The sequence below is a fragment of the Plectropomus leopardus genome, chromosome 12 (genome assembly GCF_008729295.1).
Source record: "Plectropomus leopardus isolate mb chromosome 12, YSFRI_Pleo_2.0, whole genome shotgun sequence".
Taxonomy (NCBI): domain Eukaryota; kingdom Metazoa; phylum Chordata; class Actinopteri; order Perciformes; family Serranidae; genus Plectropomus; species Plectropomus leopardus.
The window spans coordinates 19,526,703-19,539,567 of NC_056474.1; the positions used below are offsets into that span (position 1 = coordinate 19,526,703).

Consider the following 12,865-nt stretch of genomic DNA (forward strand, 5'->3'; position numbering starts at 1 on the left):
ACTTTGAGTGATGCATTAATGGTACTGCCTTTCGCATCAATAACACATGGTAAGCAAAGCAATAAAAGGGAAATTTTCTGTGTTGTCATGAGCATGGATAATGTCATTACTGCAAAACATTTTTATCCGGCTAAGATGTTTAAAACTTTGTGTTTGTTCAATGTAGAGATTTTCCTAACCACTAATGTCCGTGATGTTAGTTGACAAGCCTACAAGTAATAAAACACCCAGAAAACAGTAGACATTGAGTACAATTCAATCTGTAAGGTTAAACATTGAACAAGAAACGATAGTGTATATTATCAGAGCCATTTGAAATTATCAATCACATTTTTTAATCACTAAATTGTATTTGAAATGAAAATATGATGGCACTCTGCACTGTGCATTGTGAGCATCACATATTATCCTACACTGTGGCTCAATAAATACAATTTAACAATCACAATGGCATTTTCTGAACGCAAGAAGAAAGAAAAACTGGATAAAAGTTTTTACCTCGGCTAAGGTGGATAATTTGGTGTATCAATTAAAGTAAAATGTGACGACATGCAATAGAAACAGACTTGGCAAATAAATATGTATAAGAAGTAACTTTAATATCAACTGAAATTCGCTAATTACTGAAAAGAAAAATGACGGCTGAGGAGACCTTAACCTTCCTCAAATGAATACCTGAAACAAATCTGCATCCCATATTTCCATCATATTTTTCACATTATTTTCATTCATGTAAGGTTTGATTGGTGCCCTTGAATTTTATATCATCTCCTAACCTCCTCTTGGTGTCTTAACAGTAGTTTAATGGCCTCTGGCTGGAGAAATAGCGTAATCAAATGTTCACGATGTACCCAATTCCTCATATTCACACATTTTTTTTCTGATTTCCTTGAAATTAAGTTATCGTTCATACTATATTTGGATGGAAACTTGACTGGTGTCAAAACAAATGAAATAGTAATGTCTTTCTTACTTTCTTCCAATTGAATGATGTCGACTTGTCTACAGCACTCAACTCACGTTGCAAACATTTAACTCTCCCAGTTCAAGGTTGTTTTAACAGGTGCTTTATTGAGCTCACAGCCCTGCGCGCACACACTTAAATCTAATAATCCAGACCAATTTAACCATAAAGCTGTCGCAGAAGAAGGGAAACAGCCATTTCCTCTCTGACCACGGGCCAGCGACGGCCCTAACACCAAAGCCGCACACTTCTGTTCACCTTCGAGCATGTGTTTGTCAGAGGTTGGTGAGTACGTGGCGCAGGAGCACTCTGCAGCTTCCTGTTCAGTAATGGTCAAATGCCACTGGCTCAACAGTGTTTCTCTTGACAAACTAATACACACTCACGAAGAGGTTAGCGGTCAGTCCACAGTGGAAGCCACATCCTGTTCCCTGGAGGCTATTTGCTTTGAGCTTTGAGCACTACTCCTGCAGTGCAGTTGTTAAACAGTCTTTGACAAAAAAATCCACCATTGTGCAGTTTGCTTTAACCTTTTATTTAACCAGATAAGGCTTTTTATCAAAACTCATTTAATTTTTGTACAATTTTAGTATTCATATCCACAAAGTCTTCATTGCTTTTACTCTGCAGCTCCTCTGAAATAGAAGAGCAAAAAAGATGAAGATTTATCATTAACCCTCTGAGACCCATCATAGACCCAACCTTTTCAAGGGGGTACAGGGGGGCATCTTTAGTGGGAGATAGCACTATAACTGATGATGCCACATAACAGTGGTATACATCATCTGAAAGCTGGGAACCGAAAAATTAATTTGAGATGCAGAATGATGTGTCAAGTTTTTCTTGTCAGAAATCTGTATTAAATGTGTTTTGGTCAGGTGCCAATACAGATTTTGAAAGTTTAGAGTATAATGGCTATTCCAATGCTCAATTGTGTATCATGTGTTGTTGCAGCAATTTTTGGGATTTTGCACTTGAGTAACTGAGAAAAATGGTCAAAAAGACCACACTGAGACACAAATTCTCCATTCTCCATAGAAAAATCCATGCTGTGATTTGATTTAAAAGAAACTTTAAAACTTTTGATTTGGAGATTTCTTGCATTTTTTGGCAATTGGGTGGCTTTGTTCTGGAAACTGCCGGGAAAACCCCTTATTGTCAATATACCTATGAAAGCCAGACTTCCCTCTGAATGCTCCACATTTCTAGTTTGTGGCTAGAAAGTTTCAATAGGCTGTGATTATTCCTCGAGGTCACAGTGGGACAGTTTTTACAATGTGGTCAAGTTTCATAAAATGCTTTCCCTACATAATCACACATGAATACAGCTGGGCTCATTGAATCCACAAGAGTTTAAGCTTTCCAGTCATACATAGTTAACGCAATTCCAAAACTGTTTAGGGACCCCAATATGCACAAATATTCAAATACACCTTTTTTAAAACAGGCGGAAATAACAACTTCTCACTGCATGCAAAAAAACTGCTGAGTTTTGCCCTAAACTGCATGGGGTTTGCATAACATGGGCATGTCTCTAAAGAAGAGACTAGCAAGTACCCATAAAACCATTCTCATGGACCCCTTTGAAAATGGATATGCCAGTTTTTCATTCGCAGAAATTCTTTGGAGCTATTATTTAATGCCATTCTTAACATGACCTCTTATCATGACATGATTATACCAATGGATGAGACCAGCATTTTACAGACATTAATGTTTATTAAGATTGCCAGCGATTCTGCAGATCTCAGAAGGTTAACTTTCACTGTCCTGTCCATCCTAACTGGTGTAGGTTTGAGAAGGTGACCTTTAATGTAAGCAACTTCCCACATTCCTAAACTCATAACAGTACCCACAACCCCCCTCCGTCCTGACAGGCCTGAGTCCTTACATACTAATTGCTCTTCTCAAAGCCACCTGTACTTTGCCAGTTGTCTGAATATGTTCAAAGAGATCCCCACCCCAAGACATTTGTGTCTACGTACATGTCGGGTCATTGCTGTGTAAAGCAGAGGGGTGTGTATGTTGTGTGTCATTAGCTTCTCTCCTTCCCAGAATAAAGAAAAAAAATGCATCACTCTCTTTTATTCAGCGTACACAGACGTGCACACATCCAAACAGCGCCGCTAAATAGATTCCTGGCAAACACAAGCTGTGTTGACAGGAGAGATGAGCTGCTGTTCCTGTTGCAGCTTGCCGAAGGCACAGAGCTGGGCCCGTGTTCAAAAAGAGCCGCCACTGTTGAAGCCACAAAGCCAGCAGACTTGTTGCTACTGCCTCTGCCAACACACACAAACACACACACACAGTTGTGCATTGCTGAATCAAAGGCGGCCGGGCGGGTGCTTGACTATTTGAACAGGTGATTCCCATTTACTTCTGCTGACCGTATTGGCTTCATGCCTCTTAGGAAGTTGCGCTGTCAGGCGTGTCAATCACGCACTGCAAGTTGGTTGCATGTTCATTTCGTTTATCACTGGAAGTAATGCCGTAAAGAGGTCTAATTTGTTGGAGGTGTAACTTGGCAATTCGCATGATGTTGAGATAATTTTCAAGGGTACCTTTTTATGATTTTTTTTTTCTCAGTTTCCTGATACTCGGTGGTTGTTTTGTATGACTGAGTTTAACAAGTGCTTTTCATCAGAGTTACATAATATCATTGAAGTGGCTCTGCTGGCCTGTCTGACAGGTTGCCCTAGCGACTGATAATGATTATCTTTTGTAATAAGACCAAAAGTGTCGCAGAACACCCTCAGGTCAAGGTGTGATTTTAACCATTTCCTTTCAAATGCCCCTTTTAACCACAAATGTTTGATAAGGACACTGTTTTTGATTTTGTGATTTTCCAACAACTGCTGCAGACACTAAATGAAGACGTAATTACTATTTTTCCACAATTAAAACTTGTGCAGTTAAGCGGTATACTGTTACTGGCAGTTTAATTTTGCCGTCATTTGGCAAAAATCTCACAATAGACTTTGAGGATAATGTAACTCACATGGTCTGAGAGATAACTAGACTAGAGATCACCATTTTCAGAGAGAGCAGCTGTCAATCACCCCTCATGAACTGCAGTCAAACTGTCAACCTAGGCAGCACTGATCAAGTATGAATCAAACTTATGGTAATCAGTTGCCTATTTTTCACCTCAAATGTTTTCAAAAAATATTTTAGTGTACTGTTTAGCTGTAAAATGAGAGATTTTGTCACCCAGCCACCATGTTAGAAACAATCAAGCTGACTAAAATATGTTTCTAAAAACATTTAAGGTGAAAAATAGGCAATGCATTACCATAAGTTTGACTCATATTTGCTCCAGGGTGCCTAGTTTGAATCACAGGGCTTCGGCAGTGATTGACATGATTTACAGCTGCATTAGAGAATCCTTTGCTCTGATCTGTTGTTTCCATGATGATTTTTGCCTTTAGAAGCAACGAGGAGGCAGAGGAACAAGATTTTTTCACAGATTATCTGCCTCATCAAGCATGAGCAAACACTGCCAATGAGTGTGCAACTGTTCTGTCAGGAGAGCAGATGTTATGATCAAAAAGCAGTTAGTTCTGACAGGCAAGTTTGGGAAAAATCCTTATTAGGAAATCTTAGGGAAAGGTGGAAATGATCAAACCAATAATGGCAAGGAAAATCCAGAGTCGGTGCATGTAAACATGTTTTTTTTTAAGTTAATCATCATTATCTGTCATCCTTCTCTCTGTTGCCGGATTTTAAGTCAGATGGAATAGATTTTGTAAACATGATGTAGTAATTTTCCTAGTAAGTTTTCTATCTTCTGTTACTTTAAGAAATACATCAGTGAAAATGTATAGAAACTAGTTAAAATGCATTAGGAACAACTCCCATCCCTAAAATTGAGACAAATCAATGTTAGAACGAAGTTTTGCATTAAGAAATAAGATCCTTTATATTAATCAGTCCCCATATCTTTTCTCTTCAACTAATGAAACAGTTAAGAGGAGGACTGTAAAGCACTCAGCACTATAAAGCAGCTGCACCCCTCACCCGCTGCTCGATCCTCCTCCTACCAGGAGTCGTAATTACTGATGTCCTGCGAGCCCCTCACCCTGACTTCATCCATTAAAGGCCCAAAAGCCATTTCCCTAATCAGTGCTCGTAGGGGTCTGGCTTCTGGATGGCTTCTGTGTTTTATGTCAGTGTTACGGAAGATAATCTCACTTTGATGTTGGGTTGGTAAATTGCAGTTGGCTGTCCACCGTGGAGATGGCATCATGTGAATGTCAATTTTGTCTTTCATGCTCATAACTCTGACCTTGCGGAGACAAAACCGTCCAGAATTTATGTTGAAAACTATTAACGCACTATTATCCGTCTCTCTTTTCCCCCTATGTTTCTGTCCTGTTTCCTTGCCAACGCCTCAGAGGGGCATAGAGGGGTTTTGGAAGTCGGTGGCTCACTATGTGCCTCGGGAGCCAACAGAGATGAGAATCCTCAATCCCTACTTCATCCAGGAGGCTGCCTTCCAGTTCATAGGCCTGCCCTTCAACAATGGCCTCATGGGCAAAGGGGTAAGACACACAGCAATGTCACAAAATCATGAAAAAATAACACACCCATCAATTAGATTTGACATTTTTTTAAGCAAAACACCAACATTGTGCTGTAGTGATCATTATCAGTAAAACTATACTGTGCTCTGCAATTGCACAATTGTCTGTTTCAGCCCCATTTATAGAGGCTGCGTCCTTGCTGCAGTGGCCGTGGGTTCAATTCCGACCTCGGCTGTTTACTGCGTGTCATCCACTCTTTCTTCCCCTTTCACACTCAATCAAATGTTGTGGTATTTTGGTTCAGTTTTTTTGTGTTGTGTTTTTTTTTTCTTTGTTTTATGCTTTTTAAGAATTGAAATAACATATCAATGCTGCAGTTACGGTTCGTAAAAAGAAGGAAAATAAAAATTATAAAATATGTTTTTAAAAATTTCAAGCAACATCAAAGCAAAAGCAGCAAGAAACAGACAAAATTTGGACACATTCATTTTAGCTCATAGTATACAATTAATGTGATTACATAAATATCCCCTCATAGGATATAATTTACTTGTAACTCACAAAGTCAGAGGATACATTTTACCAACATAACACATGACGACAGGTATCATAAATACACACATACACCAACACACCTTCAGTAAGACTATCTAACAAGATTATCTATAATACCAATTTCCCTTGTGAAAAGAATAGAAATTATACGGATGAATATATTCCCAAGATTTGTATTTTTTTTTAAAAACACTACCCATGTGTATTGTCTCTAATGTACAATTACAGGAAACCAAAAATAAAACGTGGTACCTTAAATTGCCAAAATAAATGGGCAGTCTGGTTTTACCAAAGCTGCAAGCTTACTATCAAGCAGCACAAGTCAGGAATGTCGAAGTGTGAATGTCAGAACGTCCACATACGAGTTGAAGAAAGATGGAATTAATTTGTCGTTTAACTTAGCATGTTTGTACTTTAATCTTTGTTTGTTAGAAGGTCTTTTCCTCAGAATAGCAGCGTTACCTTCGCCATTTTATATATAAAAGAGGGAGACTGAAAGTACACTGAAAGAAAATATCAAACTATTTCTAATTGTTGACATTGCTTAAATGTTGAGTACCTGCTGCAACCCTGGTCCAGTCTGAATCCTGCAGTACTTTATTATTTCTATAGGATGTTAGAAGTTAATATATGTGCTGTGCTCGTGTTGGTCTGGAGTTGCTGAACCAGAGAACATTTTGTCTGAGAAATAAAGTGAACACATTTTACTTGGTGACCAACAACCAGGGTACAGGGCAGAAAAATATCAATTAATGATGTTTTTATTCATGCATTATTAAGCTGTGTGTGTGTAGAGGGGGAATATTATATATATATATAAAATAGAGAATTGGAGAAGACATGAGGAGCGTATCACCGTAACTCTGCCCTCTGGGGCCACCAGAACACCCCTGCATGAACTCCACTCTGCAACATGTGGTCAACATGTGGGCATCTGGCCTGTGTGTGTGTGAGAGTGAGAGAGAGTGGGTCATTTGTGTGTGCACATTTGTTTCGGGATGTTTGCAGTGTTGTCTCATACAATACAGGCTGCACAGTTGTATGATTTGGCACATTATTTCCTTCAAACACTTCCCTGTCAATGTTCTGAGCATCATAGTTTATGTTTATGTTTGTGGAAATTAATGAGGAGGCCTATTTGTTATACCAGTGTTTATGTTATGTGTGTGTGTGTGTGTGTGTGTGTGTGTGTGTGTGTGTGTGTGTATAAATTAATCTGTATTAGAACACGCAGTAGGGGGTTGGCCAGCTGCTGGTTCAGCTCCACCTACCCTGAGGGCTGCAAATCAGGGTAATGATTTAAATGGGGCCTCCCTCCGCTCTTTCTTCTGCACCCACTATTTTCTCCAACACACACACTTTTTTTTTTCCTTTTCTTGTTCTCCAACATCTACATGCACACTAACACACACTATCACACACAGCCCCTGTACCCCCCAGATCTCTGGCAGCCCAAGGCGGTTAGGAAGCACAGTTCAACCCTGTAGATCACTGTGTCGTAGCAGGGGTCTGCAGGGGTCGCGTCTTAAAGGTAATAGTTAATCACCAAGTGCTCAAAGTCAGTTAGCAGCAGTGAGGCAGAACAAAGACAGAGGCTCAGATGAGGGAGGGGAGCAGTTACATGAGAGGGATCAGACTAGAGTGCGCTCGGGCCGCACATTTCTGAGAGAGAAATGACTGATCCAGACCTTAAACTGACACACATTTTATTTTATGCCTAAACCCAACCCGATGCAGTTAGTGTAGGATGAGTTTGTCCTTGTCTCGCTGTTGTTGTTGTTGTTCCCATGGTTACAGCTAGCCCTTATACCATGACTACACATGCGGCACCTTGTAAATGATTGTCAAAAGGCATTGTTTTATATAGACTAAAGGTAGATTGTTTTAACATGCATGTCATCAGCAGCTATGAATCGTAAATATTGAGTCTAATTATTGGTGCATGTCGAGTCTTCATCTCCATGGATTCTTCTTGTAACTGCTGTGACCTGAACTATTTACATAATCCAACCATCATGGTTTGTTTGGAGTTACAGGAATTTTTAGGTTATGACTATCTTCACTTGAAGTTGGTTAACTTCAGCTTACATGAGTTTTACTGCATAAGATTGCCTGTGTTGCTGTCATGTGTTGTCAAGTAAGTAACAAAATCCAGCACTGACACAGTCTGTAGGTCTGTCATTTTTTAGGCAGAACCCAACCTGAACATTTTTTGTTAATATTTGTCTGAACCCAGCCTGACCGATCGGGTCTTGTTGGGTTCGGGCCAACTGGAAATCTGCCACTGAATTACTGTCAGAAACCTTGATCACTTTCAAAATTGTTTGATAATAACATAATACTGCACATGTTTTTTTTGTCCAAATTAATCCCTGTGTTTAGTTGAAACTTGTTTTTCAAATCAATAAATGCTCCTTGTGTGTGTGTGTGTGTGTGTGTGTGTGTGTGTGTGTGTGTGTTCGTGTGTGTTCTAACAGCCTGTGTTTCTGTTTTTTTTAACTACAGAACATTCCAACTTTGGGAACAGTTGCTATAACGATGGCACTGCATAACTGTGATGAGGTGGCGGTGGCTGGTTTCGGCTACGACATGAACACACCCCACGCACCTCTGCACTATTATGAGACTGTCAAGATGTCCGCCATTAAAGAGGTGAGTTTTTGAACATTTGAGCACAGCACCTATTTAAAAAAAAATGGTACATTTTTTAAATGATCAAGGCACTCCTAAATGACCAGATTTTTTAATAAAATCTGGTCTCAATGCTAATGAGAACAATATTTTCTGGCCTCTCCCGCGCCTCTGAGGAATAACTGAAGAAACAAATGACTGTAATCTTTGATGAGGAGGGACCACCACTCCTGTGGAGGAGGGGGAGGGGAGAGGTGAACTGGCCGACAGCCAAAACACATTCACTACAAAGCCGTCGCTGTTTAGTCTGATGGTGTTATTAGTATATAAATTGGGCATGAATTGAATTTATTCCAGCTTTTGTATTTGCATTCAAAGATATGACAGTTCGGAGCTTGATGAACATTGTGGGGAAATGTGTGGAGTTGCATCAATGGGGTCTGTCTCTGGTGCTGTTGTTCTCTGACAGATGCAGTTATTCAGATATGAGAGTTCAGTGGAAGTCTCTATGGTGCTGTTAAAACCGTGAAGGTGGGAGGAAAAAATGTTTGCAGCGTGTTGCAGTGTGGCTCTGTCAGTATATTTTCTATGTATGATAATAGTTTCATCAGTTTAAATATGCTCATTTGGCTCAGATGCCACTTTGTGTGTGTTTTTTAAGGTTTTACATTGCTGTTAACTTTAAAAATATTGGAACAGGTATTGTTCAATCATGGTAATGTAAAATTACCAAAAGCCTTTTTAGCAATGATTACAATTAAATTAAACATCTACTATTGTAAACATGCAAGGAAAAGCCACAGTGACTGATTTATCAACATTCTTCTTTACGGAAAACAGCAGAAACACGATAAACTTAACTCAAATCGTTATGGTAAACAATGCAGGTATTGTAATGTTTGTAGACATTCAAACTTGGCCCCTCCTCCCTGCACTGCTTGTATTCATACAGTGTGAGCTAACATTGTAGGAACATTTCATTTGTTGTAATGGAAAAGCCAATACTTTAGCAAGCTAACTATTCTAACCACAGGCTCCCATCAGTCCAACAGAAAACAGGCCAACACCGCATCACTCTTCATCCCCATCCTCTCTTTTATTGCACCCTAGCAAATTGAAATATTAAAGCAAACCTCAGATTTATTCTTGTTTTTGAAATAGCTCTGTCTGCTTGCAGTTTTTCTGAAGTTTCCTTTTGGATGTGTACTGCTTCTGCCCAGTCTCTGTCTTTCTGTAAAGTCAGGATCTTTAACTGTGGGCTAAATTAGCTACGGGCTACACACTACTGCCCAAAATTTGCAGCCTAATAAGGTCCCAAACTCAATAAAATAAGAATAAAATAAGAAATCACAGGCAGGGGGCAGAGTCTGTGCAGTAAAATACATTGCTACACACTTGGTATGGGCCATAAGTGGTTATTCAGAAGGATTCATTTTGTATGACTCTATAGTTTATTTATTTATTTTGTTTATTTGTTTTGAAAAATCCTGCATAGTACATCTTTAACTAAGTTGAAATAGTATTATGGCTAAAATTAGTTTTGATTTGTATTTGTTTAGGCCACTATACTGTGGGTAGCTAATTTATGATGCATATGTATAGATGAATAAGGTATGAAATACAAAAGTAAAACAAATTCTACTGTATTTATTGTTGTACATATGTTATGCATACTTTTCTTTTATCCTCTTATCTTAGGAGTACTGAGGACATAAAAATACACCATAACTAAAAAGTCAAACTCTCAGACAAAATAAACAGCTGAAACAGAAGAATAAAAACATCAAAAGGTTAAATCTGTAATTTCCCCAGACTGAAGTGGCAGTTGTCTTTCACCAGTCACGGTATCAACAAGCTAACTATTAGTGTGTCGTTTGAACAGTCATTCTTTAAATGCCCTCATGACAGACCTCTCTGCTCTCCATCCGTCAAGTCTTCCTCTCCGTGTTTACGCTGAAAGCCAGTGGAATCAAAGATGTCACTGGCGTGCTGACGTATGTAAACCATGAGCTCAGTATGATGATAACCTTTGTCTAAACTCCCAGTGAACCTTTGACATTTATTATCATCATCTTCATCACTATTGTCATTATCAGCCACACATGGCTAATTAATGGGAATACTTTTGGCTTTTTTGTTTGGAACACTTTTAACCGCTGCCACTCCCTGAGGGGCTCTTTGATTTTCTGGGACCGTGAAATGATCCACGATTTATTCCACTGCTTTGGAGAAAGAGCCTGTTTCCTATCTGGATGGATGCTTTAAAGCTCCATGGAAACTGTGTAATTAGACGAGATACACATAAATTGATAATTAAATGTCACAATAATCACTGTAGACAGTGTGATGCTGCGGAGGTCATCTGCTGTCGTGTATGAAATGCTTCATTTTTCTCAATTCTGTCATCTCAGCTGTTTTGAATATAAAAAACCTCTGATAAATCCACTGAGCACTGTCCGCTCAGCACCAAGCAGCAGACAGACAAAGCTATCAGCTAGCTCACTGACGTGATGGAGCATTTAACAGGTGAAGAGGCAGATGTTTCCCTTAGACGTTGCAATAGAGGAAAACAACGTTAAAATGAGAGATAATTTGAGGGCCAGAAACATGACTTAAAGCTCAGTGTAACAATAACTAGCTGTAGGTTTGCTTGACCAGTTCAATAGGTGACTATATGTCAGTGTTGGTTACAGTTTCTGCTGACCACGGGACAGTGGATACACAGACTCTAAAATATGCAAAATTCAGAGCAAATGTGTTGTCTGGACACAGTTACCAACATGGAGGTTGCTGAGCTGGTGACTGTGGGAAAACATCTGTACCCAAAAGGGAGATATTTATATTTTTGTTATTTTTACATTTGCGCTTTTTGGACAGAGGTTATGCAATACCGTCCAAAAAATGCCAGAAACTGCCAGAAAGAAAAGAGGCTCGCTGTGCCATAGGGAAACAATGGTTTTGCTTCCAATGCTTTGCTTGCAATGCCTTTCTGGTGACACGTCTCGTGATCTGCCTCTAAGAGATGATCAGCTGTTACGCAGAGTTTGCTTGGTTACACTGAACTAAACACTGCGTGAGTTTAGATAGCATGCCGACGTTCCTGAAGCAACAAAAGAGACGTGATTTGTAACACAACAGCACGGGCGTCTCGTGTTATATTACACAGACCTTGATTCGACTCTGTTAGTACCTATACACATGGCTGAACAGTGGAACAGCGGGCTTGTGAGATAATTAGCCATCCAGATGTAACATATTGAAAAGCATAAACATTTACATGTGAATTTCAACAGTGTTCGAATGCTAACTGGTCCTGGTCCTTATTCCTAAATATTACTGCTAACAAAGCTCTTTCTGTCCCCGACTTGTATTTTTACGTGACTTTCTATTTATACGAGCTCATAATTTTTAGCTGTGTCTTTGCGTCTCCACCAGAGGCTTGGGAACTAAATTCCCTAAAGGCCTTTTTTTCCTTTCACTAATATAATTTTACAACAAAAATGGATCAGTTGGACTCAAACATCACAGCGCTGTTATGTTAATTCCAATAAAACTGTAGCTTATTGTTCCTCCTGGTCCTGCTGTGACCCATCACGTAGAGGTAGGAGGTCCGACCCAGACAGGACTAATCTTGAACCAGCAGGATCGACTCAGAGGCAGCTGCAGGGCCCAACCTCCTGTAGCTCTCCACTTTTTTTCTTCCTCCTATTCCCTCCTGTACATTTCTTCCTCCACCCTTTGCCTCCTTCATTTGCTCTCTGGCTGCTCCTCAGTCTCTGCATCCCAAAGCACTGCACAGGAACCATCGGCTCTGGTTACACGTCGGCCCACTGGACTGAATCCTCATAGCACAGCAGGGAGGAAAGCTGACCCAGTGTGGCTTAACTCATATATATGCACACATGAACACCCACACGTACGGACAGGCTTCAGTGCATGTAGCAGTATTCTCACAATGATTGCAGGTTATTTCTAGCATCAGTCTGATTTAGGGATGTCCCAGTTGGATTGGAAAGATCAGTATTGGGTCCGATCAGTGCATTTTTTTAATTGATCGGGATTGATTCTTTTGAGCATAATGCCCTGCCCGATTATTTGTTTACATCCATCGTCACACAGGTGTCATAAATGTAGAGTACGATCTGCGGCAGATATTCAGGTGTTATTGTAATGCTGGTACTCCAAGTATAAA

General features: G+C 39.7%; 1 protein-coding gene across 8 annotated transcripts in view; it reads left to right on the forward strand.

The window, feature by feature from the left end:
- Nucleotides 1–12,865, forward strand: part of st3gal3b (ST3 beta-galactoside alpha-2,3-sialyltransferase 3b) — a 77,230-nt gene that overhangs the window by 59,456 nt on the left and 4,909 nt on the right. For all 8 annotated transcript variants that reach the window (XM_042497151.1, XM_042497148.1, XM_042497147.1 and 5 more), the window contains 2 exons: nucleotides 5,359–5,505; nucleotides 8,548–8,694. In XM_042497151.1, the coding sequence (XP_042353085.1) occupies nucleotides 5,359–5,505; nucleotides 8,548–8,694 (294 nt within the window). The remainder of the gene's footprint in view (nucleotides 1–5,358; nucleotides 5,506–8,547; nucleotides 8,695–12,865) is intronic.